At 36.6% G+C, this 25,321-nt stretch overlaps 1 protein-coding gene and 1 long non-coding RNA gene across 2 annotated transcripts; both read right to left on the bottom strand.

Moving 5' to 3' along the window:
* Window positions 1-8,645: 8,645 nt before the first annotated feature.
* Window positions 8,646-10,246, bottom strand: LOC146916668 (uncharacterized). Its single transcript, XR_015015207.1, has 2 exons — window positions 10,003-10,246; window positions 8,646-9,454 (listed from the first exon to the last, which is right to left on the bottom strand). It is a non-coding gene; the product is annotated as an uncharacterized LOC146916668 (long non-coding RNA).
* A 4,639-nt stretch (window positions 10,247-14,885) lies between these two features.
* Window positions 14,886-15,905, bottom strand: LOC146916667 (uncharacterized). The gene has a single exon (XM_085721693.1). It carries the CDS (start codon window positions 15,903-15,905, stop codon window positions 14,886-14,888), a length of 1,020 nt encoding a protein of 339 aa, XP_085577819.1.
* Between the last annotated feature and the right edge of the window lie 9,416 nt (window positions 15,906-25,321).

Raw genomic sequence — 25,321 nt, 5'->3', positions numbered from 1 at the left:
TATTATTAGTACTACGAACCGGAGCGTACCGAAGCTGTATACCCCTATACGTACCGAATTCTTCTCCTGTCGCGTACCGCGAACCCGTACCCGTACCGCGTACCGGAACGAACCGCGAATTATGTGACTATGATCTCAAGGTTAGGGATGATTAGAGGAATATGCTCTCACCAGTACATAAAATAAATAGGATTCTGCTCTTTACCCAAACAGTTTTGCTCGTTCTCAAAGTAAATGTCCATATTACCCCTGCGTGAGTGCGTGACTTAAGTGCTACGTGAGTTAACTCACGTTGTTTTTTCACTACCATTTTTTCTTCACTTTTTTTTCTTCTTTCTTTACGTTAATGAAAGATTTCTTTCTATTCCATTTGATTTCTTCTATTCCTTTCAATGAATTTTCAGTCAATTCTGGATGAATTAGGGTTATTCTTCATCACTGTTGATGGATTTTCTATCAATTCTGGATGAATTAGGGTTATTCTCCATCACGGTTCCAACCTCAATAACAGGAAATAATACTCATCCCCATGAAAAAAATGTTTCTCTTATAATATTGGTTGTCGTTATTTACTTTTGGAATGGTAGACCAATATAATTTGATTAGATGCTACTGACCAAAGAAGTGTGATTATTAGAATGGTAAGGCACTATGTTTGGCCACGTCTGGATCTCGTTTGCGTAGCACAACATGCAGCAACTATTAGTATGGTAAAGGTGAATCTAATTCTCATTGAAAGGAGATAAAATAGTGTATATACAAGCTAGTAATTAAGATGAGCTGTTAACTAAGGCTATATAGCTGTCACAATAACTAACTAGCTACCTGTCAAACTAATTGACACTAAGACTAATTGCTAATTAACATTACAAGATTAATTAAATACTACTTGTCTAACAGCAACAGAAAGGACGGTTGGATCAAAGAAGAAGACATAAAGAAAAAAGAAGAGAAGACAAATTGTCGTACGTGAGTTATATAACGTTAGAGTTTTTGCAGATTTTGCACTAGCGTGACTTAAGTCACGCTACCTGTCTTAAGTCACGTACCATTTTGCACTAGCGCAAGTTAAGTTGCGTAAGGGTAAAAATGTCTTTTACTTTGGGAATGAGCGAAACCATTTGGGTAATGAGCAGAATTCAATAAATAAGATAGATGGGTTTTGAAGGCCCGTTGCATATTTTGTCTGATTACTATTCTTCCCACCTATAAGCATCTAGTGCGCCCTTTTTTTTTTTCTTTCTGAAAATACCCTTTGTTCATATTCTATAATCTCAATAGCATCCTGGATTATGAATTCCGAATACTCCTTGTATATAACTCAAAATCAGAAAAACTTTTCCATTTTTACGGTTTCTACATTTGCCCTAAAACTTCTCTCCCACTTATTAGAATATAAAATATGCATTGTATAGATTATTAGATATTATTAGAATCTAAAATATTCATTGTATAAACATTTTCAGAAGATATTTGATTGTATAAATCTAAGATATTATTTAGAGATAATTGAGGACATCAAAATATTTATTGTATAAACACTTTATTATACAAAGTGTAAAAATATTCAAGATATTATTCACCTTAAAAATCAAAGAGATTCATTGTAAAAATAAAGTGTTTAGAGATTAGAGATTAGAAATTAGAGATTAAAAATAAACACTTTATATTCTAAAAGTTTCCTCACCAAGTGTTCAATGTTTAGAGATTAAAAATAAAGTGTTTAGAGATTAGAGATTAGTGTTTAAAGATATATATTCAAGATATTTTTCACCTTAAAAATCAAAGATATTCACCTTAAAAATCAAAGATATTCATTGTAAAAATCTAAGATATTATTTAGAGATAATAAAGTGTTTCCTCACCAATGAATATTGTAAAAATCTAAGATATTATTTAGAGGACATCAAAACTTTTTCATTTTTACGGTTTCTACATTTGCCCTAAAACTTCTCTCCCACTTATTAGAATATAAAATTTTCATTGTATAAATCTAAGATATTATTTAGAGATAATTGAGGACCAAGGTAAAGATATTTGATGTTCAAGATACTTGATGCCCAAGTTAGAGATTCTTACCGAACTGATGAAAAATATTAGACAAAATTCTATTATTACCGACCCCTTCAAAGATCAACCTTGTCCGTTGTAAAATTTGGCCTCTACTAAACTTCCCTGGATCCCACTGCTTGAACTGGGAGGACCTAACTAGTGTAGACATATTCAAATCTAAATTACCACCGGGATGCCATTGTTCAAAATGAATGCTGGAAACGTGAAGCTCATGAATGGATGTGTGTCCCTCAATGGTCAACACCTTGCCGATGGTGCAATCAAACTGCCAATCACCTTGGTGACATTTCACAATCTGGTTCAAGTCAGTAGTAGTGATAGCATATCCAGAAACCAACTACTTAGACAAGGAGGCTCAATCCAAACCCCACTACTTGTGAAACAATCATGGTACTTGGTGAGGAAACTCTTAGAATATAAAGTGTGAACTTCAAGTAGCTTCATTGCCAAAAGAAAAAAAATAAAAGGCTAAAAGAGATAACTGCAACTCCCTCACAATCACTTTTTGTTTTAGTACCATGGTCAAACATGTAAACAAGTCCCAAAATGCAACAAAGACGTGTGAATTGCACGAAGGGACAATCGAAAATTACTTGACCGTAAATATGGCTCTATTCCATGTTTTGTTCATTCTTATCACTCTTCATATGTCTGAGCAACAAAATTGTAATCCAGTTAATTTGGGAATTGAATTGAAGCTGTTTGTTCATCCAAGTTGAATGAATCAGCGATAGTCTCGTATCAAAAACCAATTGTTTATCCCAAACGAGACTTGATTCATCCGTGAAAGATACACCAGTACCATTATGTGGTATTGAATGAAACAAGGAGTCACCAAGGTGTGAGGTTGAAGCAGCTATTAGACGATCAGGTGGTTTGGGTGGCGGGAACGGCATCGGAGATAGAGTAGAGATCAGCGATGGCGGTCAATGAATCATGAGCAGATCCAGTGCTTTCGGTGGTGGACCTGGTGGTTTCGACAGCAGTTGCGATGCCAGATACGTGTTGATGTCTAGTAGCTTTCGTGTTGACTCTGATGGCTTCAGAGATCAAAGTTGTAAAAATCGGGATTTTGCTTCATGTCGAAAGAGAAGAGCAAAATCAACAATCGTAAAATCGCAACCAAAATTGAACGATTTTACTCAACTACTTTTGTACAATCAAAGAAATGGTAAAATCACAATCAAAATCGATGAATTTTATCAAAAAATTTAATACTTCCTCCAGTCCTATTTATAAGAAAAAGTTATGTGAACAAAAGTTAATGTATCTGGGCTTAATTTTTAAAGATACATCAACTTTTGTTGACCTAAGTTTCTTTTATAAATAGGACCGGAGGGAGTATGATGTTAAATTTAACATTCAAACCTGATAAAGGTCAAGATTTTGAAGCTTAGGGCAATGGTGGAGCACCTGAATTATGGAATCATAGTTGAGCACTAAACGAGTCAAATTAGCGAATGTAGGAAAGTCATAATAATGAGGGTGATAATCCTACATTTTTTTTTTAAAAACAAGTATTAGAAAATAGGGTGGAATTCACCAAAATAAACAATACAAATGAATCACATTATTCATTTTCAAGGTTTGTCTCATTATTAGGAGCATTATCACTGATAATTGCAATTAGCCATTTTTCACATCAGGATTGAAATTCACTCCTTTAGCCGTTAATTGCACTATCTTTTTCCTTATATTAAGAATGCTTTATACTCCTTCACTGTTTTTTGTGGATGTAGGTAATGCATGGAGACTTGGAGAGGATTACATCTGTTTGGGATTTCCCTATCTAAAATGAAATCTCCATTGTCTTCATTGAATTTCGTCAAACCATGTTGCAACAAATCTAAATCAACTTGCCCTATCTTCTTGAACATAAATCTTCGGATTAGATTGAACGAAGCCCCCGCCATATATCAGAACTCTTTTTTTAGGATTTCCTTCAATCATGGCTTTAATATGCAAAGGCTTCAAATGTTTCTTCTCATGCTTTCGTATTTTTTAAATTGCGCAAGTTCTTCAAAATGGTATGGAAAACATTTGATCATCTATTAATGATCACTAAATGAGAAAACTCTACTCTCCTCATTGTGTTCATAGTGTGGTACTCCTATAAATATAAGAGGAAAGCAACACCAGAAAGATCTATCAGATGAGAGAATAAAAGAACACATTTTTTTTGAAGAAGCTAAAATGGAATATATTACTGAAATCCTCAAAATTTCAGCACAAGGAGTGCCGAAAACCCAGCTGAAAGAGTATCAAATAAAATAAAAAGAATAAAAGAACACATCATTAGGGTTTTGGAGAAACCACAAGAAGGGGCTATCGAGCAAGGACAGGAGGAAGAATCAAGGAGCAACGCGAGCATGGTTATTTTCTCTCTGTCTAGCTAATTCTCTTGGATTAGGTTAAGTAGAGGATCTTCTCTATAATTGTTCAATCTTTGTAGCTAGCAAAAAGCTTTTGAAAGTTTGTGTCACCAATTCTTGGGCTAGCAAAGAAAATTGCTGTTCACACATTAGAGAAGGCTGGGACACACATGTAAAATACGTTTTTGCCCCCTCGGCAGTTAACTGCCGAGGAATTAAAAATCCAGCTGCAGTTAACTGCCGAGGAATTCCTCGGTAGTTAACTGCCGAAGTTTTCTGAACATAATCAGAACGAACAGAAGCAGTTTCCAGTTTCATTCTTTTGGTTCAAACACATCCAAATTCACTCCAAAGCACATTTTCACGAATTGCAAGTCAATCATCACCACATTATCACAAGTAAGTACCCTTAATCATTGCAATGTTAATGTTAGTTTGTTTAGGTTTATTTTTTAAAAAAATTAGAGTAGTTTGCATGTGGTTAGGTTAATGATGATTTGATGATTAAAATTGACAATTTGATGATTGCATGTGTAGTTTTTGAATTGATAAATGAATGTAGATGTTGCCTATGCTGTTTAAATGATAATGTGGCTTTGAATGGTGGCAAATGAACACAATTTGAATATGTTTTATACCTTGCACACAAAGTGTTTGATCAAATGCCTCAATGATAATTATATTGATTATTTAGTTAGTTTAGGTTATGGAAATGATAGAAGTGATGTTAATTATAGTTTGATTAAGTGTATATTGATTTTTTAGTGTATTTAGGTTATGATGTAAATGATTAAGTGTATAGAAATGATTAAGTTATGATGGTTATGATGTATATTGATTTTTTAGTGTATTTAGGTTATGATGAAAATTATATTGTATGAATGATTTTATTGTAAGTGTATAGAAATGATTAGTTTAGGTTATTGATTTTATTATAATGATGATTGTATGAATGATTTTAGGTTATCGAAATGATGTTGATTGTTGTTAATGTTAATGATTAAGTTATGACTAGTGTGTTTAATGTGTTTGATTATGTTATGGAAAATGATGTTAATTTATTAAAAATTTGTGTAGATATGGCCGATCAGGAGCCCATTGATCCATCTAAGATGATAGGTGGTAGGCGTGCTCAGACACAAAGCTACCGGAAGGAGAAGGAGAGGAGAAACGCACATATCCCAAAGAGGGGAAGAGGTCGGAGGGGGGGGGGGGATGGCTCAGGGAGTTCTCAGCCTTCTGAGGCTTCTCAGGCACCGCCTGAAGAGTCGCAGGTGGTTGACCCGACCCAGGCGGTGGAGTACCTGAATTATCAGGATCACCATGATGTGACCGACGGTGGGTACGACGAGCAGTATATGCCAGAGCAGCCGCATATGCCAGAGGAGCCAGACGAGGATGACATTGCAGCAGCGGCTGCCCCGGAGGTGTTGCCTACGGACGCTCCCTTTCCTGGAGGACCGCAGGACATATCTTTGCTTCACTCTTATGCCAGTCATGTGGCATTGCCGCTTTGGTATAATAAGGATGACGTAAGTATTTTTTTTTTTAAATGTTCTTTTTTAAATGTTAACTTTTATATATGTTTTTTTTAATTCCTTTCTTTATGTTTAATTATTTTCTTTATTTTTCCTTTCTTGATTTAAATTGTTTTATTTATATGTTTAGATTATATGTTTTATTTATATGTTTTATTGATATGTTTTATTTATATGTTTTATTTATGTGTGATTTTCTTTAAATTGTTTTATTTATATGTTTTCTTTATATGTTTTATTTATATGTGACTTTCTTTAAATATGTTTTATTTATATGTTTTATTTATATGTGATTTTCTTTTAAATTGTTTTATTTATATGTTTTCTTTATATGTTTTATTTATATGTTTTCTTTATATGTGATTTTCTTTATATGTTTTCTTTATTTTTATTTTAGCATTTGTTAAGTTTAATATTTATTAGTTAAATGTTTACATTGTTTAAACTATGTTTATTTTTCTATTTTTGCAGTGCCGCAAGAAGCGTTTTGTAAAACCAATTAATCATGGCCCCAAGATTTTGAGTCTCGGACGTCCAAACCCCAATCAGAGATGGTTTTGGGATCCGCTTATGCAGAGTGGCTTACATGATTTGGTATACTTGGGCTACGCCACTGTGCCTCACGCTTTGCTGATGACTTTATGCGAGAGGTGGCATTCCGAGACCAGCACTTTTCACATGCCTATGGGGGAGATGACTGTGACTTTGGATGATGTCGCATGTCTTATGCATGTCCTGATTGAAGGGCGGATGTTGGGCCACCGGAAGAAGATGCTGAGACATGAGGGAGAGGCACTACTGATGACTCACTTGGGTGCGTCGAGGTCGCAGGCAGAGAAAATCTGCAATACTGAGTATGGTGGATACATTAGTTATCCTAAGCTGAGGGAGTTTTATACGACGCACCTTGGTAGAGCCAACCTTTTGGCGGATACACAGGATCCAGAGGAGCTGGAGGAGTTGGAGAGGGTTAGGACTTATTGTGTGAAGTCCTACCTTCTATACTTGGTTGGATGCCTGTTGTTTGGGGATAGAAGCAACAAGCGCATCCAGTTGATTTATTTGACGACTATGGCGGACGGCTACGCGGGGATGCGTGCTTATTCATGGGGAGGGATGGCACTTGCATACCTGTACGATGAGTTAGCTCAGGCTTGTTTGCCCGGAGACAGGCAGCTTGGGGGAAGCGTGACACTGCTCACTGTAAGTAAAAATTAAATTTAAATTTAATTTTTTTTGTTAACTATTATTATTTTGTTATATTTTGTTATATTTTTTCGTTAACTTTAATTTTTTTTGTTAACTATTATTATTTTGTTATATTTTGTTATATTTTTTTTGTTAATTGTAAATTTTATTTTTTTAGTTAACTTTAATTTATTTATATGTGATTTGTATGGTTTATGCAGGCATGGTTTTTGTCGCACTTCCCTAAGTTTTACACTGTTGATCCAAACCCGGACTACATTGAAAATTTACCGGTTGCGGCGAGGTGGACTCTTCAGAAGGGTCATGGAGAGGGGGCCACGTATCGGTCATTGCTTGATCGCATTACGTTTGATGACGTATGCTGGAGGCCGTACGAAGGGCACAGGGAGTTCCAGCCTTTCGAGGAGGTATTTTGGTATTCTGGCTGGATCATGTGCGGCGACCGTAGGGTGTACCGTCACCTGCCGGAGAGGGTATTGAGGCAGTACGGATACGTCCAGTCCGTACCTAGACCTCCGACGGATGTTCCAGCGCTGACACCGGCTGAGATTGTGCAGGCCTTCACGGACTTCCGCCCTCGCACGCTTAAGGCGGATGATTGGGGTGAGCAGGCAGGAGAGCAGCCATGGCGTATGGCAGAGGGCTATGTACGATGGTACACGCTTATGTCTCACCCTCAGATTTTGCCACTTCTTCCGGGAGATGTTCCGAGGCCTCCAAACGAGGAGCAGATCGTTGCAGAGCAGTGGGAGCGGTACGAGGCGAGAAGCTCCCCTGACACCTATGACATGGTTAGCGGCGCTGTTGCCCATGCTGATGAGTTTTTGGGTCAGGAGGTGATGAGCATGACCCCTCAGCAGTTGTATGCGGCCTTGCAGGATGTTAGGCAGCAGATCGCGCCGATCATTACCAGGAGGAGAGCCCAGAGACCGAGGAGGAGACACCAGCAGCACCAGCATGACCAGGACCAGCAGTAGGATTTTTAGGATTAGGACTGCTAGTATTTTTAGGATTTATTTTTAGGACTTTGGTGTATTTTCATGACATTTGGCCGTTTTGTTAGTACAGTACATTTGTTGTTACTTTGTTTGGATGACATTTTTTTATGACAATTGCTCGTTTCCGTATTATATTTTCAATTTCAGTTATGTATGTAATTTGATTTGACTAGCTTTATGGTTTGGCATCGAAACAATGTGTTTACAATGTGTAAAAACACATGTAACAGGTTCTGCCTTCAACAGGTTCTGCAAATTCTGGCTTCAGGATTACTCGGCAGTTAACTGCCGAGGAAAAGATGAAACCGGCGGTAGTTAACTGCCGAGGTTTTCCTCGGTACTAAACTGCCGAGGTTTTCCTCGGTACTAAACCACCGAAGTTTGTTTTTTGATTTTTTTTTTTGATTTATTTTGTTTACTTAGAATTTTATGTTATTTAAAATATTGCGATAGAGTGAATTCGAATAAATATTGCGATAGCGTGAATTCGAATAAATATTACAATAGCATGAATTCGTTCGAATAAATATTGCGATACAGGTTTCGTTACATTACATAAATGGGGCATTCCAACTACAACAACTGTCTTACCTCTGAAATGGGGTAAATTCAAACTTGCCAAACGGCGAGGACTCAAGCATTTCGCTCGCTATTCATGCTTTCCTTTGAAAAGAATAAATTTTTGTCAGGCTTGATTTAGATGAAGGTATTCAAGTGCCACCGAAATGAGGTCCATTCCTTGACACCTAATACCTTCATCTAAACCAGCCTAACAAGAATTTAATCTTTTCAAAGGAAAAACATGAATAGCGAGCGAAATGCTTGAGTCCTCGCTGTTTGGCAAGTTTGAATTACCCCATTTCAGAGGTGAGACAAATGTTGTAGTTTGAATGCACCTTACCCTAACTAAAGACGATCTTCTGGCGGAATCAAGTTGTTGATGATATCTTCAGTTGATCTCAGCAACGTCACCCGCATATCGATCCACTGGAACTTTGTGTGCTCCCAATACATGCTCGTCACGTTTTCGTCGTTCTTTAACTCCACCCAAGTGAATGATACGCTCCCCTCGTCGAGCTTTGGACGTTTATACAAAATATTTTGCACCCTCCTTGTGTCTCTGGGGTTGACTCCTTGGTAGAATTCATTCAGTTGATCCTTGAGACCTCTTAACGCTACATCAAGGCACCGAACCTTCAACCTATGAGTTTCTCCGCCGTTGAATGTTGCATGAACGTCGATCCATCCGGCCATTGTTTCAAATCTACACACATAGAAATTTAAAAGAATCAATGAAAAACTCATTCAAACATTGCAAATTATACATAGACTCTAAAAATCATAAAAATAACCCTAAAATGTAATTGTCTAAAAAAAAAAATTAACGTAAAATATAGCAAAATTATTCAAATTATATTTACTCTTAAAATAAATCATATAGTCTTACTAAAATAAAATTAAAAATATAAAACACCAAATAAAAAAATAATCCTAAAATTTTTAAATTATAACATAATCATCATGCAAACATTTTAACAAAATTAATCAACTAACATCTAATCTAAAAATGATTTATCACATGTAAATCTAATTAAAAACTAAAATAAAAAATTAATTTAAAACACCAAATTAAAATATAACCAATAAACTTTAAACTATAACATAAACATCATACAAACATTTTACTCTAAAAATTAATTATACTATGTAAATCTACTCAAAAACTAAAATAAAATAAATATACTCAAAAACTAAAAAATAAAAACATTTATAACAACTAAAATTTAAGTTAATAGCATTATAATTACTTACTTGTGATTTTGTTGAATAAATTTGGTTGGATTTGGTTGGGTTATTTAGAGAGATTTGTGAGAGAGATTTGAGACAAAAAATTTGAAGATGTGATGAATAATGGAGATGAGAAAGCTTCTGCCAGACTTGTAGCAGAAAACTTCGGCAGTTAGCTACCGAGGAATTCCTCGGCAGTTAACTGCAGCCGGATTTTTAATTCCTCGGCAGTTAACTGCCGAGGGGGCAAAAACGTATTTTACATGTGTGTCCCAGCCTTCTCTAATGTGTGAACAGCAAAATACTATGGCTATAACTGGTGATGCTTTAAGAGATGGATCACTTGGCTTATTATAACCATTTGTAACAGTGTCCAATGCATTTAGAGTTGCAATTGCAGCACCTAAACTGTGACCTGTTATAGTTATGCTTATTTCTTCTTTCTTGTATTTTTCCACCAACCTTCTCACCTCACTTAAGACTTGCATATATCGATAATTATCAACATCATACAGCAACGTTATGCTAAAAAAAAAAAAAAAAAATTCAAAAATCGGAGAAAGAGAACTTTCATTAGTCTTATATTTTTTACTCAGGGTATGTATGTTTGCTATGATTATGCAAAAATTGATTAACATAAATAAAAATGATCTCAGTAAATCTGACAAATTACATGGGGGACTATAACTTTCATTATAGAACACTTTTTATTATGCGTTGAAATACTCTCATAATTAAAATCATTCTCGGCCTCGCTACTGAGTTGGTGACTTGAAGGTTCAAGGTTTCTCTTGATGTTGAATTTTATCTCCACACTCTACTCTTTTCTAATCATCTTCTTCTGAACACAACCTCACAACTCATGTCCTCAAACCTGAACAGAGACAGTGCCGCTGTAACTCTATTGCATGAGCCACCATAAATGGTCGCTGCTGCAAAGCGTCACCATTTCTAATGGAGGTAATGAGGCTAGATGCATTTTTTTATCTTGCCTATCCTATGGAAATAGGCTGTGTTTCTGACACCATCACAATGCCATTTGACTTTAGATTTTTGTTTCCGAAAAAGCTCCTCATCATTCTGGGCTTTTGCTCCAAAATGACTTGAGCATTCTTTTCTTGCAGCATAAGATTATCAGAGTGACCTAAATTATCAATCTCACTTTGGATCTGATCAACTCTATCCTTTGCAATTTTGACTTGGTCATGCACATTACCAAATGTATTGAGAAAGTAAAAACTGTAACAGAAAAGAGAGAAGAAGAAAGAAATATTGGAGAAAATGGAGAATATTATTGAATGAATTGTGAAGACAATGATTACAGTTATTTATAGTTCCACTATATGAGTACCATACTAAGCTAGCATGTATATCACACATATGATTGTACCCTAAGCTCTAACTAACTTGCAGTTTGTTACAGCTGTGAAAACTAGTCTAGGGTTCAGTTAGCTTGCGCTGCAAGTAACTGTTGTGTAGTGTGTTCCTCTTCCTTATCTTTGATCATCTGTGTTTCTATACTTTCCATGTTATTCTTCAATATCCTCCCACAAGCTGGAGCATGATAGATATTGATCATGCCAAGCTTGGAAACAAAAGAGTGAAACTTTGGAGGTGGCAAAGGTTTGGTGAGGAAATCTGCAAGCTGTTCTTCAGTAGGTATAGGAAGCAACCTGAGTATCCCTTTCTGCACCTTTTCTCTGACAAGATGGCAGTCTATTTCCAAATGTTTAGTCCTCTCATGAAACACAGGATTGGAGGCTATATGGATTGCACTCTGACTGTCACAATATAACACAGGTTGTTTGGTACAAGTGATTTGTAAATCCTTCAAAAGATAGAGAAGCCACTGTAATTCACATGTCCCAGTGGAAAGTGCTCTATACTCTGCCTCTGAAGATGACCTGGAAACAGTTGCCTGTTTCTTTGCACGCCATGAAATCAAGGATGAACCCAAGAAGAAACAGAAGCCTGTTGTTGATCTTCTAGAGTCAATACACCCAGCCCAGTCAGCATCAACATAACCAAGGATTTATAGGTCAGATTGTCTAGGAAAGAATAATCCAAGTCCAGGATTTTGTTTTAAATATCTGATGACTCTACAAGCAGCTTTGTAGTGTGAAATAGTGGGAGCATGCAAAAACTGACTCAGTTGTTGGGTTGCTAGTGTGATGTCTGGTCTGGTAGTGTTGAGGTAAAGGAGTCTTCCAATGAGTCTCCTGTAACAAGACACATCAGCAAAAGGTTTGCTATTGTCTTGGTGCAATTTGATTGAGGTGTCCAAAGGAGTGGTAGCAGGTTTAGAAGCTAGAAGACCAGAAGAATCCAACAGATCAAGACAGTATTTCCTTTGTGAAATAGAGATTCCCTTTTTGGAGTGAGCAACCTCTAAACCTAAGAAATACTTTAGAGTTCCCAAATCTTTGATCTTGAAATGAGTGTCAAGTATGGTTTTGATTCTAGTGAATTCTGTGATAGATGAGCCAGCAAGAATGATGTCATCTACATAAACTAACAAAGCAGTAAAATCAGGACCCTGCTGAAGAGTGAAAAGGGAGTAATCTGATGGTGACTGTGTGTAACCTTCTGCTATCAACAAAGAGGTCAGCTTCTCATACCACTTCCTACTTGCTTGCTTCAAACCATAGAGACTCTTATGTAGCTTACAAACCTTATTTGGTTCACTAGAGACACCTTCAGGTATGGTCATGTAAACGTGCTCTTGTAAGTCTCCATGTAGAAAAGCATTGTTTACATCTAATTGATGTAAATTCCAGTTCTTGATTGAAGCTATGGCAAGTAAAATTCTCACTGTGGTAAGTTTTGCTACTGGGGAGAAAGTATCAAAAAAATCAATACCTTCAACTTGATTGTACCCCTTGGCCACCAATCTGGCTTTGTATCTTTCTACACTGCCATCTGCTTTGTGTTTGACTTTGTAAACCCACTTGCTACCAATAGGCTTCACATTTTTGGGAAGATCAACAATGGACCATGTTCCATTCTTAGCTAATGCATCTAGTTCAGATTCCATAGCTTTTAACCAACATTCAGACTGACAAGCTTCTTTGTAAGTTTTTGGCTCAGTACATTGAGTGACAGACATGGAAAAAGACTTATGTGATGGTGATAAATGTGCATAAGAGTGAAAGGATGCAATAGGGTAAAGAATACCTGAAGATTTTGGTGATGGTGCAGAAGAAGTTGATGAATTACATACATAATCTGCCAGATAAGCAGGTGTCTTCCTAATTCTAGTATTTGTTGGTGATGATGATGAAGGGGCATGTGTAGGGTTAGGGATGGAATGAGTATCATCATCTATGTTTAGTGGTGTTTGTGTAGGAGAAGTATGGAGAGAATTTTGGTCAGAAGAGGTAAGACTATCATGAATAGAAGGATTAAGATTTTGGTTTTGATTTGAAGATGTAGGAGAAGTATTAGGATAGTATTTCCATAAAGATGGTGAAGAAACAGGTTGATAAGGAAAAATATTTTCATGATGTGTAATATTTCTGGAAACAAAAATTTCCTTATTGTGAATGTCAAGTAAAACTACTCCTTTCATGCCATGTTTATATCCCAAAAAAACACATTTTCTTGCTCTAGAAGCAAGTTTATTTCTGTTTGCTTGTAAAGTGGAAGAAAAAACCAAAGAACCAAAAACTTTCAATTGATTTAGGTCAGGTGGCTGTTTATGTAAAAGAAAATAAGGAGTGTTATTGTCAATTATAGGACTGGTCACTCTATTCATGATGAAAACAGCATGAATAGCAGCATAAGACCAAAAATGTTTTGGAAGATTTGATTGAAAAAGTAAAGCCCTCACTATGTTTAAAATGTGTTGATGCTTTCTCTCCACTCTAGCATTTTGCTGAGGAGTCTCCACACAACTTCTTTGATGTAAAATGCCTTTAGAGGAGTAAAATTTTGGCATGAGAAATTCAGGGCCATTATCACTTCTTATGATTTTAACTTGACAGGAAAACTGATTTTCAATGAGAGTAATAAAATCAATAACATGTTGTCTAGTTTCAGCTTTTGTTTTCATCAAAGTTAACCAGGTATATCTACTAAAATCATCTACTGCAGTAAGAAAATATGAGTGACCATGTATGGATTTAACAGAAATGGGACCCCAAATATCAAAATGTATTAGCTCAAAAGGCTGTTTAGCTTTATTACAACTGGGAATAAAGGGGAGTTTTCTATGCTTAGCAAAGTGGCATACATCACAAGTAGCTTTGCTATCAACATTTACAAAAGGAAATTTAGAATGTAAAGCATTCATTCTAGAAAAAGAAAGGTGACCTAGTCTGAAATGCCACAGGGCACTATCAGGTAAAGTAGTGAAAAGGTTTATCAATGGTACTTGAACTGCAAGCAACCTTATCTGGTAGAGTCAAGTAGTATAATTCATCCCTCCTTTCACCAGAACCAATCATCTTCTGAGTATTCTTTTCCTGAATAACACATGTGGAACCATCAAAAATAACAATGCAATTTAGTGAATCAGATATCTTTGACACAGACAACAAATTAAACTGAAATTCAGGAACATATAGCACATGTTTAATGGAAAAATCTGAACTAAACTTAATGGTTCCAGCATGTTTAGCTATTGCATAGTGGCCAGTAGGCAGTTTTATATGCATGGGAGTGATTTCATTGTAAGAATGAAACCATTGAACATTTCCACAGATATGATCACTAGCTCCTGAATCAATGATCCAGGAGTTTAGAGCAAAACTATGACAAGTTAAAGAAAAAATGGAACTAGTACTGTGCTTACCATTTGATGTATGACCAGATGGCATAGAAAAAACCTGATTCGCAGAAGCTTGTGCAGGCACTGAATCTTGTTTAGAAGATGAAACCTGAAGTAAACTCATTAACCTCTCATACTGCTAAGGTGTAATAGATGTAGAAGCAACTCTCCCAGTCTCATCAGGAGTGGAACCTTCAGTCTCTGAGGATGCAGCATGATTAGCATACGAAGTATTATTAAAATTCCTTTGAAGATGAGGAGGGTATCCATGCTTCTTGTAGCATGTTTCTATGGTATGATTGCTTCTACCACAGAAAGTACAAACCCTATTCTTGTTGAAAGTAGAACCTTGATTGGTATTCTTGTACACATTTCCTGAATTACCATGCTTAGGTTTACCAGAATTCACAGCATTGATAGAGGGTAAAGAATCTTCAACAACTTGTACAAAATTACCCTGCCTTTCATGCTGCAACACCATGGAAAATATCCTATTCATTGGAGGAAGAGGATCCATGAGAAGGATCTGAGACTTAACCATGTTGAAATTGTCATTGAGACCAGTAAGAAAGCGCATAGCATACAACAAAATGTGATTTTTCCTAGCAGTGCGCATAGCTTCACAAGAACACTGAACTCTGCAACTACAACTAGGCATAGGCAAGTATATCTCTAGTTCTTCCCATAACACTTTCAATTCAGAGTAAAATGTAGTAACTGATTTGGAATCTTGTTGTAAAGAATAGATTTCTTGCATGAGTTCAGAAATTCGTACCAAATCACCTTGAGCAAAACGTTCCTTGAGATCATTCCACACGTCCATGGCGTTTTCCATGAAAACAATAGATTGAGAAATTGAAGGATCTACTGAATTCAAGATCCATGAGTGAATCAACATGTTGCACCGATTCCATGCTCGAAAAGAAGGATCAAACGGATCTGTAACTGGAGGAATGGTGCCATCAACAAACTCATACTTCATTTTCCCCCCAAGAGCTCTACGCATCGAACGAGCCCAAGAATGGTAGTTCGAACCATTCAACAATGGCGTAACCGTTACAGAGGATGGGCCATCACTAGGGTGAACAAAATACGGGCTAGTTTGATCAAGAGCAACCTCATATGAAGGACTTGCACCATTATTGTTGCGAGGTGCCATGAAAGCAGAAAAACAGAGGAGAAAAACGAAGAAGAAGAAGAGGAAGAACGAAGCGGAAGAGAAAGCTCTCTTGAATCAAGAGGCTCGTGATACCATATTGAGAAAGTAAAAACTGTAACAGAAAAGAGAGAAGAAGAAAGAAATATTGGAGAAAATGGAGAATATTATTGAATGAATTGTGAAGACAATGATTACAGTTATTTATAGTTCCACTATATGAGTACCATACTAAGCTAGCATGTATATCACACATATGATTGTACCCTAAGCTCTAACTAACTTGCAGTTTGTTACAGCTGTGAAAACTAGTCTAGGGTTCAGTTAGCTTGCGCTGCAAGTAACTGTTGTGTAGTGTGTTCCTCTTCCTTATCTTTGATCATCTGTGTTTCTATACTTTCCATGTTATTCTTCAATAAAATGTATCCTAGTTCCATTGTTTCATGGCTACATTCAAATGCTTAGGTTTTTCAGCAAGAACATACGTGGGACAACCTATAATAGGAGTATTGCAGTTATTTCTAACAAAATTGATACAATCAGCATGGGCCACCCACATTTTAAAAAATTTAAACTAAGATACAAACTGAATATCATGATCTTTGAATTCTAAAAGAATTGGAAAGTGATCAGATCTGAGCTTTGTAAGTGTAGAACAACTGACCATATAGCAAGCATTAAACCACTCCTGGTTACAAATAGCTCTACCACTTACTTATTCTCACACTTTTTTACGTGTTTTATTCATGCTGTAATATTTATTATTATTTCTTCCATAAAAAAATTATTATTCTTTTATCTTGCCTTCTTTTTTCCCAGAGAAATTCTTAGGTGGTCCAGGATCAAGAAATTTTCTTTGGTCACAACCAAAGAAAAAAGAGAGAGAAGAGAGAAGAGAGAGAAAATGGAAAGTATTTGTTTATTTGCGAAGAGAGAGAGAAGGCAAAAACTCTATGTGTGACCAAACCAAATTTCTTGGTCCTGGTTCACACAAGAGTTTCTTTTTTTCCCAACACTTTTCAACCATTTTATTTATTAGGGTTTTTTCTTCCTTTATAATATTTTCCTTTGATTTTTTCCAATAAAAAGATTAAATTCTTTGACTATTCCCCTCTTAGTATAATTTTTCTTATGTTTATATTATTTTTTCGTCTAATTATTCTTTACTTTTTGTATGTGTCTTTCTTTTTTTTTTTTCACTGAGAATATAGATTGAAAGGTACTCATTCGTTTTATATTATGTTTTGATTTTATTTTTCTGTTTTGTGGCATATAAGAAGAAAAAAATATTAATGTTGAACATTTTTATTTGTCAAGCAAGAACGGAAAATAAAACAATATATCAATGCTTCTTTCAAAACATTGATAAAGGTAATACTTGAATGGAATGGAAAGAGTAGCATTTTGTAAAAGCCAAGACAACGTGTTTATGCTTGTTTTATGGCTTCTCTAGGATGTTTTATGGCTTGTATGGTTGTGGCTTGTTTTTGCAAGTGTGGAGAGCTATATCCAACTTCTGTTCCACCAGACTTTGACGTCCATGGTCTCTCAGTGGCAACATTTTAAACTTTAACAACTTTTCTTGACAGATTTGCAGCCTCTGAAGTTCCTTCAGATATCTTGTTCTTCGGACTTGCATCCAGAAGCTGAGATGCTTCCTTTACCAATACAGAATCTGGAGCATTAGATTCTTTAGGAATCTTCTGAGAAGTCTGAAAGATTCATGCTCTTCCTCTCAGGGGCACTTCTTCCTCTTCATCCTCCTTTTCTTCCGCATTAACAGCCGGAGCCTGAACCTTTTTTATTTTCCTTTTCTTGGTTGGCTTATGGTCAGATGCCTCAGAAGTGGTTGCTACCATAGAAACTTTCTTCTTTTCTGAGGGGGCTCCAGAGTGACATACTCCACCATTTCTTCAATCTCTTCATCTATGGTTTTGAGTCTTTTCTTCTTGGTTGGTTTCGTCACCGGTTGTTGAACTATTAGTGTTGGAGTCAAGGTTGTCAAAATCGGGACTTTACTTCAGGTCGAAAGGGAATAGCAAAATCGGGACTCGTAAAATCGCAATCAAAATCGAAGGATTTTACTCAAGGACTTTTGTAGAATCGATATAGGAAATTGTAAAATCGCAATCAAAATCGATGGATTTTACCAAAAAAATAATAATAATTAATATATGTTATAAATGGTATATAGTCATAAATGACTTAGTTTATAAGAAATCGTAAAATCGCAATCAAAATCCATGGATTTTGCTTATTTTAGGATTTTACTATGGATTTAAGTCGTTGAAGGTGAAGAAAGTTGCAAAATCCTGGATTTTAGGATTTAAGTCGGGATTTTGACAACAATGGTTGGAGCTTTTCTCTTCCTTGGGTCTCTGTAGAGATTTGTTGGAGCTTCTAGAACGGCTTCAGGAGTGTTGTGGCCATCTTCCTTCATGATCGGGATGAAGTTCTTAATTACTTCCTCGTTCTCCAGAGTGGAGATAATAGGAAAATTGTCTATAAAGGCATGATTGCTTCTTCGGATGCTGAAAGATACACCAGAGTCCACAACTTCTGTAATGAGCTTCATGTTCACCAGAGTCTAAAGCCCCACACTCCCCTATGAACTCCTCCTCCAACACAAGCAATCGACACCTCCCATTCCACGTCTATCCTCTCTCATCCCACCCAAAGAAAAGATATAAGCCACTGACGCCCCCTGATTCATTGACAACTCAAACAACCTCTTAAACCATTCCTTGAGAAGAAAACCCCTCAACCAAGGATCAAACCAAAAGTAAGCATCAACGTCATCATCCACCACCCTCCATAAATTATCTTCAGCCCAACATCCATCCCAAAATCCGGTACCATTACAGATCTTCACTAACTCCTTACATCAACAATAACCATCTCTACCTCCCTCCTTCAAGCGCCCTGCCTCCTCACCATATTTCTCCCTTAAAACCTTATTCCACAACCACCCTTTATCCACCAACATCCTCCAAAACCACTTCCCTAAAAGAGAAATATTAAACTCCCTCATTTTCCTAAACCTCAAACCTCCAACCTTCTTATCAAAACAAATAGTATCACAATCAATCCAAGAAATTTTCCTAGTATCCCCCCCATTCCTCAGAAAAAAAACAAGTGGATAAAGATCCTATAGAAGAAATGATACATGTAGGAGCCTTGAAGAAGGAAAGAAAGTAGACTAGAATAAATGACATTACCTACTTTAGGAGAACAAGTCGACCACCCAAATATACTAGAAAGGATGGTCCTTGCTTGTTCTTGCTTAAGGGATAAGTTCTATGAGCTAACACCAACCATTGCAGTAAGAGGAATAAAATAGTAAGATAAAAACACCTCATAGGGGAAATGAACAAAGGTTACAACTTGTAATGGTCGGCCTTGTACTATAAATAGACAACCACATGTTAGTGCCAAGGGTACGAAATTTGCTTAGTTTAATTGAGCGGAAAAGTTCTAGCTAAGGTTAGCCGCCATTAGAGTTCTCACTCATCTCATATTCTTTATAGATGTGCATGAGTGCTAGTTCTTGGCGAATAAGTTATGCAAAAAATGAGATTAATGGTTTTTTCATAAATGTTGCATATGAGATTTTAAAAGTTGCCTATGAGATTCCTATTTCTAAATTATTAGTTTAACTAAAATTTAACGTGAAACCTGATTTCGATATGGTTTAGTCATAACTTATGAGACATGCTTTTGTCAACAACAACAAATCATAATCAGCAGCAGAATGAGGCAGTTATGGTATGTGGCAACTTTCAAGTATGTGGAGACTGGGTCCCGGAGGATCTTCTGAAGTTTGGGGGTCTTCCAAGTATGATGGGGTATTCTGAGTCTGATGATCTCCAAAGTCTGAGTCAAAATACCCCAAACTGTTGACTTCTAGAATACCTCATCATGATGAGGTATTCAGATCCAAAATGTTGACTTCTAGTTGACCTTTCTTCAGATCTTTTACCATAGTCTTCTGATGACAGGTCATCTTACGTTATTCTTAGCATGTTTTTCAGTCATTTTCATTAGGTTTTAGAAGAAAAAAGGAGGAGTATTATAACTACTGCCTATGATTTCGGGACTTTTGTAATGTTTTATATATCTGAGTCTATAATTCTAGTTTTCCCGAAACATAGCAATTTTAGGGGTTTTTTGAATTGAAGTAATTCACGAAGAAATCATGCAAATCTACAAATCAAGAACATCTGAAGATTTGTGAAGACTTTGGGAAGACCAAGAATGAAGATTCAAGAGATCTCACGAGACTTTATAGTGGGAGGAATTTTGTTCCCGAGTTCCGAGGCAAGTTATTTGAAGAGGAAGACCTAAAACGATGGAAAATCGGAGAAACTAGTCCCGGGTAGCTGCACCATGCGCCTAGAGCACATGACATGCACCTAGAGCATGGAAAAAACTTTCCATGTGCATAGTGCATGGCCATAAGCCTATATCATGGGTTTGGCTACACACCCATGCGCCTAGAGCATGGTGCATGCGCCTAGAGCATCCAAAATGGACGGGGATCAAGCATCTTTTCCTGCTTTTAGTGGGTAAAGCTCGCGTTTTTAGCCTAAACCCAATTAGAAACTCTCACTATAAATACCGTCCTTCCTCATTCAGAATTTCTCGTTCAGATTAGTGGCAGTTCAAGAGGAAGGTAGTTCTAGAGCTTCAGAGGAGTTTCTATCTTCTCCTTGACTTTCTAGGGTATGTTTTTATCTTTAGTAATTTGTTTTTAGTTATCATGTGTAACTAATTCTTTTTAGGTTAGAGTTCTAAGATGAACCTCTATTTATTTTTGTTGGATATTTATTTAATTTAATTTAATGTCGTTTATATTTTATTTATCTTTTGTTCTCTATTAAGTTTTATTAGGAATTTAGTTTATTTATGTAGTAGCGCAACCCTAGATTAGATACTTAGGTTGTGACAAGAATTAATATTGATATTAATATATATCTGTCTAGGAAGTAATTAGTTATAACTTGCGAAAGATATCGAAAGCGAGTTAACCCTAGTAGTAAGTACTTAGGAGGTGACATTACTAATATTGAGTAAAATCTGTTGAACCTAGAAGGTAACTAGTTAGTAATTAAGGAAACGAGTCTTTGCTTGAAGGAAATAAGTTGTAGCCTAGTGGAACCACTCTTTAAAACCCTTGGTAAGGTAGACGCTAATAGGGCTGCATGTTTGTAGAACTTCTAAGTGTGAGAGATAGAGTGTGCTATGAGTATCCTAAGATTCATAGATGTGTAGACCTACATGAACCTTGACCTTCATTGCCTTGGAAAATCTTGGAAAGCTAATATAAAGTCTATGCTTTCAATTACCTTTTAGGTGGTAAAACCCAACACGTAAGGATCACCGTTTGATCAGCAGGTGTAACCAAACATTGGAGGGATAGACCTAGTCAACTGAGAAGTATAGAACCCACACGTAAGGATCACCGTGTGACCAGTAGGTGCAACTTGACGACCGATTAGGTTAGTAACGTCCCAACGGCCTCATCACTTGTATATTCTACCTAAGATAAATGAACAAGGCATTACTGTTATTTAATATCCAACAATATAAATAGGTGGAATTCGAAAAATCCTAATCACTGCTTACTTTTCTGCAAACCTCTAACCTTATACTCTTTTATTTTATCGTCAAACTAAAAATAAGTAACACAAATTGTTTGGAAGAAACAAAAATCCCTGAAAATACAATACTCTACTTATCACTTTATTACTTGGTAAACGATTTGGTACACTTGCCTAATCCGCGCATCAAGTTTTTGGCGTCGTTGTCGGGGTTTGTTGATATTTTCGACTAAATAATTCAAATTACTTATTCTGGTGGCAAAAGTCGTTTTCTCATCACGGTGAGACAACGACAATCTGCATATGTCTTCACCGCGAAGACAAACAAAAATCAAACATTATATGCCGACATGATTCTTAAACGTATAGGCGATGATGGAGCGTAAAAGAAAATGAAGACTTAAAGTCCCTACAAAAATCCCTAAGTTGAAGCCACTCCCTAAAGAAGGGAGGTAATGGTTAGGCTGTAAACGGTAGGAGCCGTAAACGTCAAACTTGCCTAAAGGTTAGCTGCTAGAACAAGAATGGTTCATAGAAGTTCTCTTGGGTTTTTATGATGACAAAGTATTGAAGAACAATTGGAATACTAACATATGTTCAAGTGTACATGAACTCGTTATCATGAAGAAGGAACATATGAAGAGCATCAGAAAGGGATTGGGAAGCTTAGAAGATATGGTGGAAGATCTATTAGAAGGTCAACCATAAGTCAACATCCTAGTAAATCCACTTGGGTTGGCCTAGTGGTATTGGCTTGGGATCTGGGAGTGTGCTCCTCCTCGAGGTTTCAGGTTCGATTCCCTCTGGTGTTAATTTAGGTGGGCTAGTTTAGCTTCTTCAAAAAAAAAGAAGTCAACATCATAGTAAATGGAAGACTCATAGAAGTTGGGGAGGACATCCACAAATTTTGTGAACGACATCAAAGACAAAATCTAACTAGGCTATGTTTATGAGGGACCGAAAATCCATGTATGCTTTTGTCTTATTCTGTGAGCTGTCTCAATCACGGCATCTGGTAGAGCAACTATATTCTCTTCTTCCGTCTACGTGTAAAGGACATTAAGAACAAGGAAAGCAGCGAATAATTCCCCTTTCAGAAATGAGATTCAAAGTACTTTCCAACGGGATTATTGATGACATGTCATCTTACGTTATTCTTAGCATGTTTTTCAGTCATTTTTAGTAGGTTTTACCATCAAAACAGAGGAGTATTAGATCAATTGTTTATGATTTTGGGACATTTGTATTGTTTTCTATATATGAGTATGTAATTCTATTCTTCCTGAAACATAGGAATTTTAGGGTGTTCTTGATCTAATTCACGAAGAAATCAAGCAAAACAGACAAAGCAAGACATCTGAAGATTTATGTGGTCCTTGGGAAGATGAAGAATGAAGATTCAAGATGCCTCAGGAGACTTTACAGATGGAGGAATTGTGTTCCCAATTTCCAAGACATCCTACATTAAAGAAAACAGCTCAAAAGGCGAAGAAACAGGCATTTCAGCACCGAAAATGCATTGAAGCACCCAGGCGCACCAGAGGGGGCGATGGGCGCCCAATAGCTAACACACATGCGCTAGGCGCACCCTAGGTGGTGTCAGGCGCCTGGAGCTTCCAGGAACATGCGCCTAGTGCATGGCCTTAGGCACCCTGTTCCTGGTTGCTTGCGGAAAGAGACATATTTTCTGACTTTTTCGTCCCTAGAAGCCCATGTAATTAACCCAATCAGGTAGAAACTTTCCATAAAAACACCATCTTCCTCATTCATAATTTCTCGTTCAGAAGTGGAGAAGTTCAAGAGGAAGGTGATTTTAGGAGGCAAGGAGGAGTTCTCTCTTCTCCTATCTTTTCTAGGATATGTTTTTACCTTTTTGTATTCATAATTACTATCTTTTCTAGGATTAGTTTATTCTGGCGAAGTGCAACCCTATAATTGGTACTTAGGTTGTGACAAGACCTAATATTGATGCTTATATCTTGATAATTATATCAACCTCTCTAGGATGTAAGTTGTTAATAACTTGACGAAAGATACTGAAAGCGTGTTGACCCTAGTAGTAAGTACTTAAGAGATAACATTACTAATACTAAGTAAAATCTGTTGAACCTAAGATGTAACTAGTTATTAATTAGGGAAACAAGTACTAAAGGGAGTGAATCGATCCTATTAAGACTATTCTCCTCGACCTCTTGCTAAGGTAGAAGCTGATACGGCTACCTGTTTGTAGAACTACCAAGGGGAGAAGGAGAGTATGTTATGAGTGTCCTAAGATTCATAGTTGGAAAGACCTTCAGGAACATTGGCCTTTATTTCCTTCGAAAATATAGGAACGCTAATTTAAGTCTATATAAGACGCCACACGTAAGCATCACCGTGCGAACAGCAGGTCTAGCTAGCCATCAAAGCGATAGACCTAGATCAATTGAGATAGTATATACCCCACACATAAGGGTCACCGTGCGATCAGCAGGTGCATCTTGACAACCGACTTGGTTAGAACGTCCCAATAGACTTATTACTTGTATAGTCTACTTAAGATGACTAAACGCGACATGAATGTTATTTAATTCCAGCAAAATAGTTACTTGCTATGTTACAAACATATAAAAATCGCAATTTCTAACCCCTAACTCTTTTATTTTATATCTTCAACTCAAAATAAGTAACGCAAATTGTTTGGACGTAACGACAATCCCTGTGGATACAATACTCTACTTATCACTCTATTACTTAGTAAACGATTGGGTACACTTGCCTAATTCGACCATTAATTATCCATGTGTGGAAATGCGCCAATGTTCGTGATTGAAGCTTCTCAACGTCTCTCAAATCACTTCCTATAAAAGATGCTAAAGACCTGAAGAAAAAGTAACAAGACTATGTTATTCAACTGTGCCATTACTCTGTCAAATTTAATAGCGCAAAAACACTTAGGATTTATTTCAAGTCAAATCTTTGAAATCCTAGGGAGTATGTTCATTTGTTCAGTTTACACTTACTGGATAGAAAAAGTGTAAGAGAAAGTTAACTTGTTTGCAGTTGGGGCAAACACTTTAAAAGTCTCTCGCCTGCGTACTTGAGCATATAAGTCTGTTGGTGAAACCTTGAAACATAGGAGTCTTAATCAGTGAGGATTCAAAGGGAAGTCTTAGGCAGTGTGCTTAAGCAAGGGAAGTCGTTAGATAGAGTCCTAGAGCAGAAGTCTTTAGGTAGAGATTCTTAGAGTATAGAAGTCTCTTGCAGTTGTGCTTGAGCAAATAGAAGTCTCTTGCGGTTGTGCTTCAGCAAATAGAAGTCTCTTGCATTTGTGCTTAAGCATAGGCAAGTCTCTTGGAAATTTCTTTGAGTAATTTGTAACCAGTTGTGATTATAGTGAAATCCCTTGGAAGTGGAAGGGGACTAGACTACTCCTTGATTGTAGGAGGAACCAGTATAAAATTGTTGTGTGTCTACTTTCTCTATTTCTATCTCTTTATCTTTGTGTTTTTTACTTATCAGCTGCACTCAGACTCTGCATCAGAATTTGTGTATCTCAGATTCTAATCAGGTTGTTTTTAACCAATGAAAAAGAAGCCACAAAAAGCTTACACAATTCAATCGTGCCACAGAAAAAGATCCAATGAGAAAAACATGTCCTCTGAAAACATACCCAACACTTTAGTAAGAAATCATCATGCAACCGCCTATTATGATTACAACACCTTTAAAGATGAAAGAGACAATTATTCTAAGAAAGTATGAGTATGGATGATGATCTATGGGATATTGTTGAAGATAACATTGAGATTGAAGCTAAGAAAAATAGCTATCCTAAGA

The sequence above is a fragment of the Medicago sativa genome, chromosome 6 (genome assembly GCF_051527215.1).
Source record: "Medicago sativa cultivar Bolivia chromosome 6, Bolivia_mono, whole genome shotgun sequence".
NCBI lineage: Eukaryota > Viridiplantae > Streptophyta > Magnoliopsida > Fabales > Fabaceae > Medicago > Medicago sativa.
Note: the sequence above shows the minus strand (reverse complement) of the source record. Positions and strands in the feature narration are given on the sequence as shown.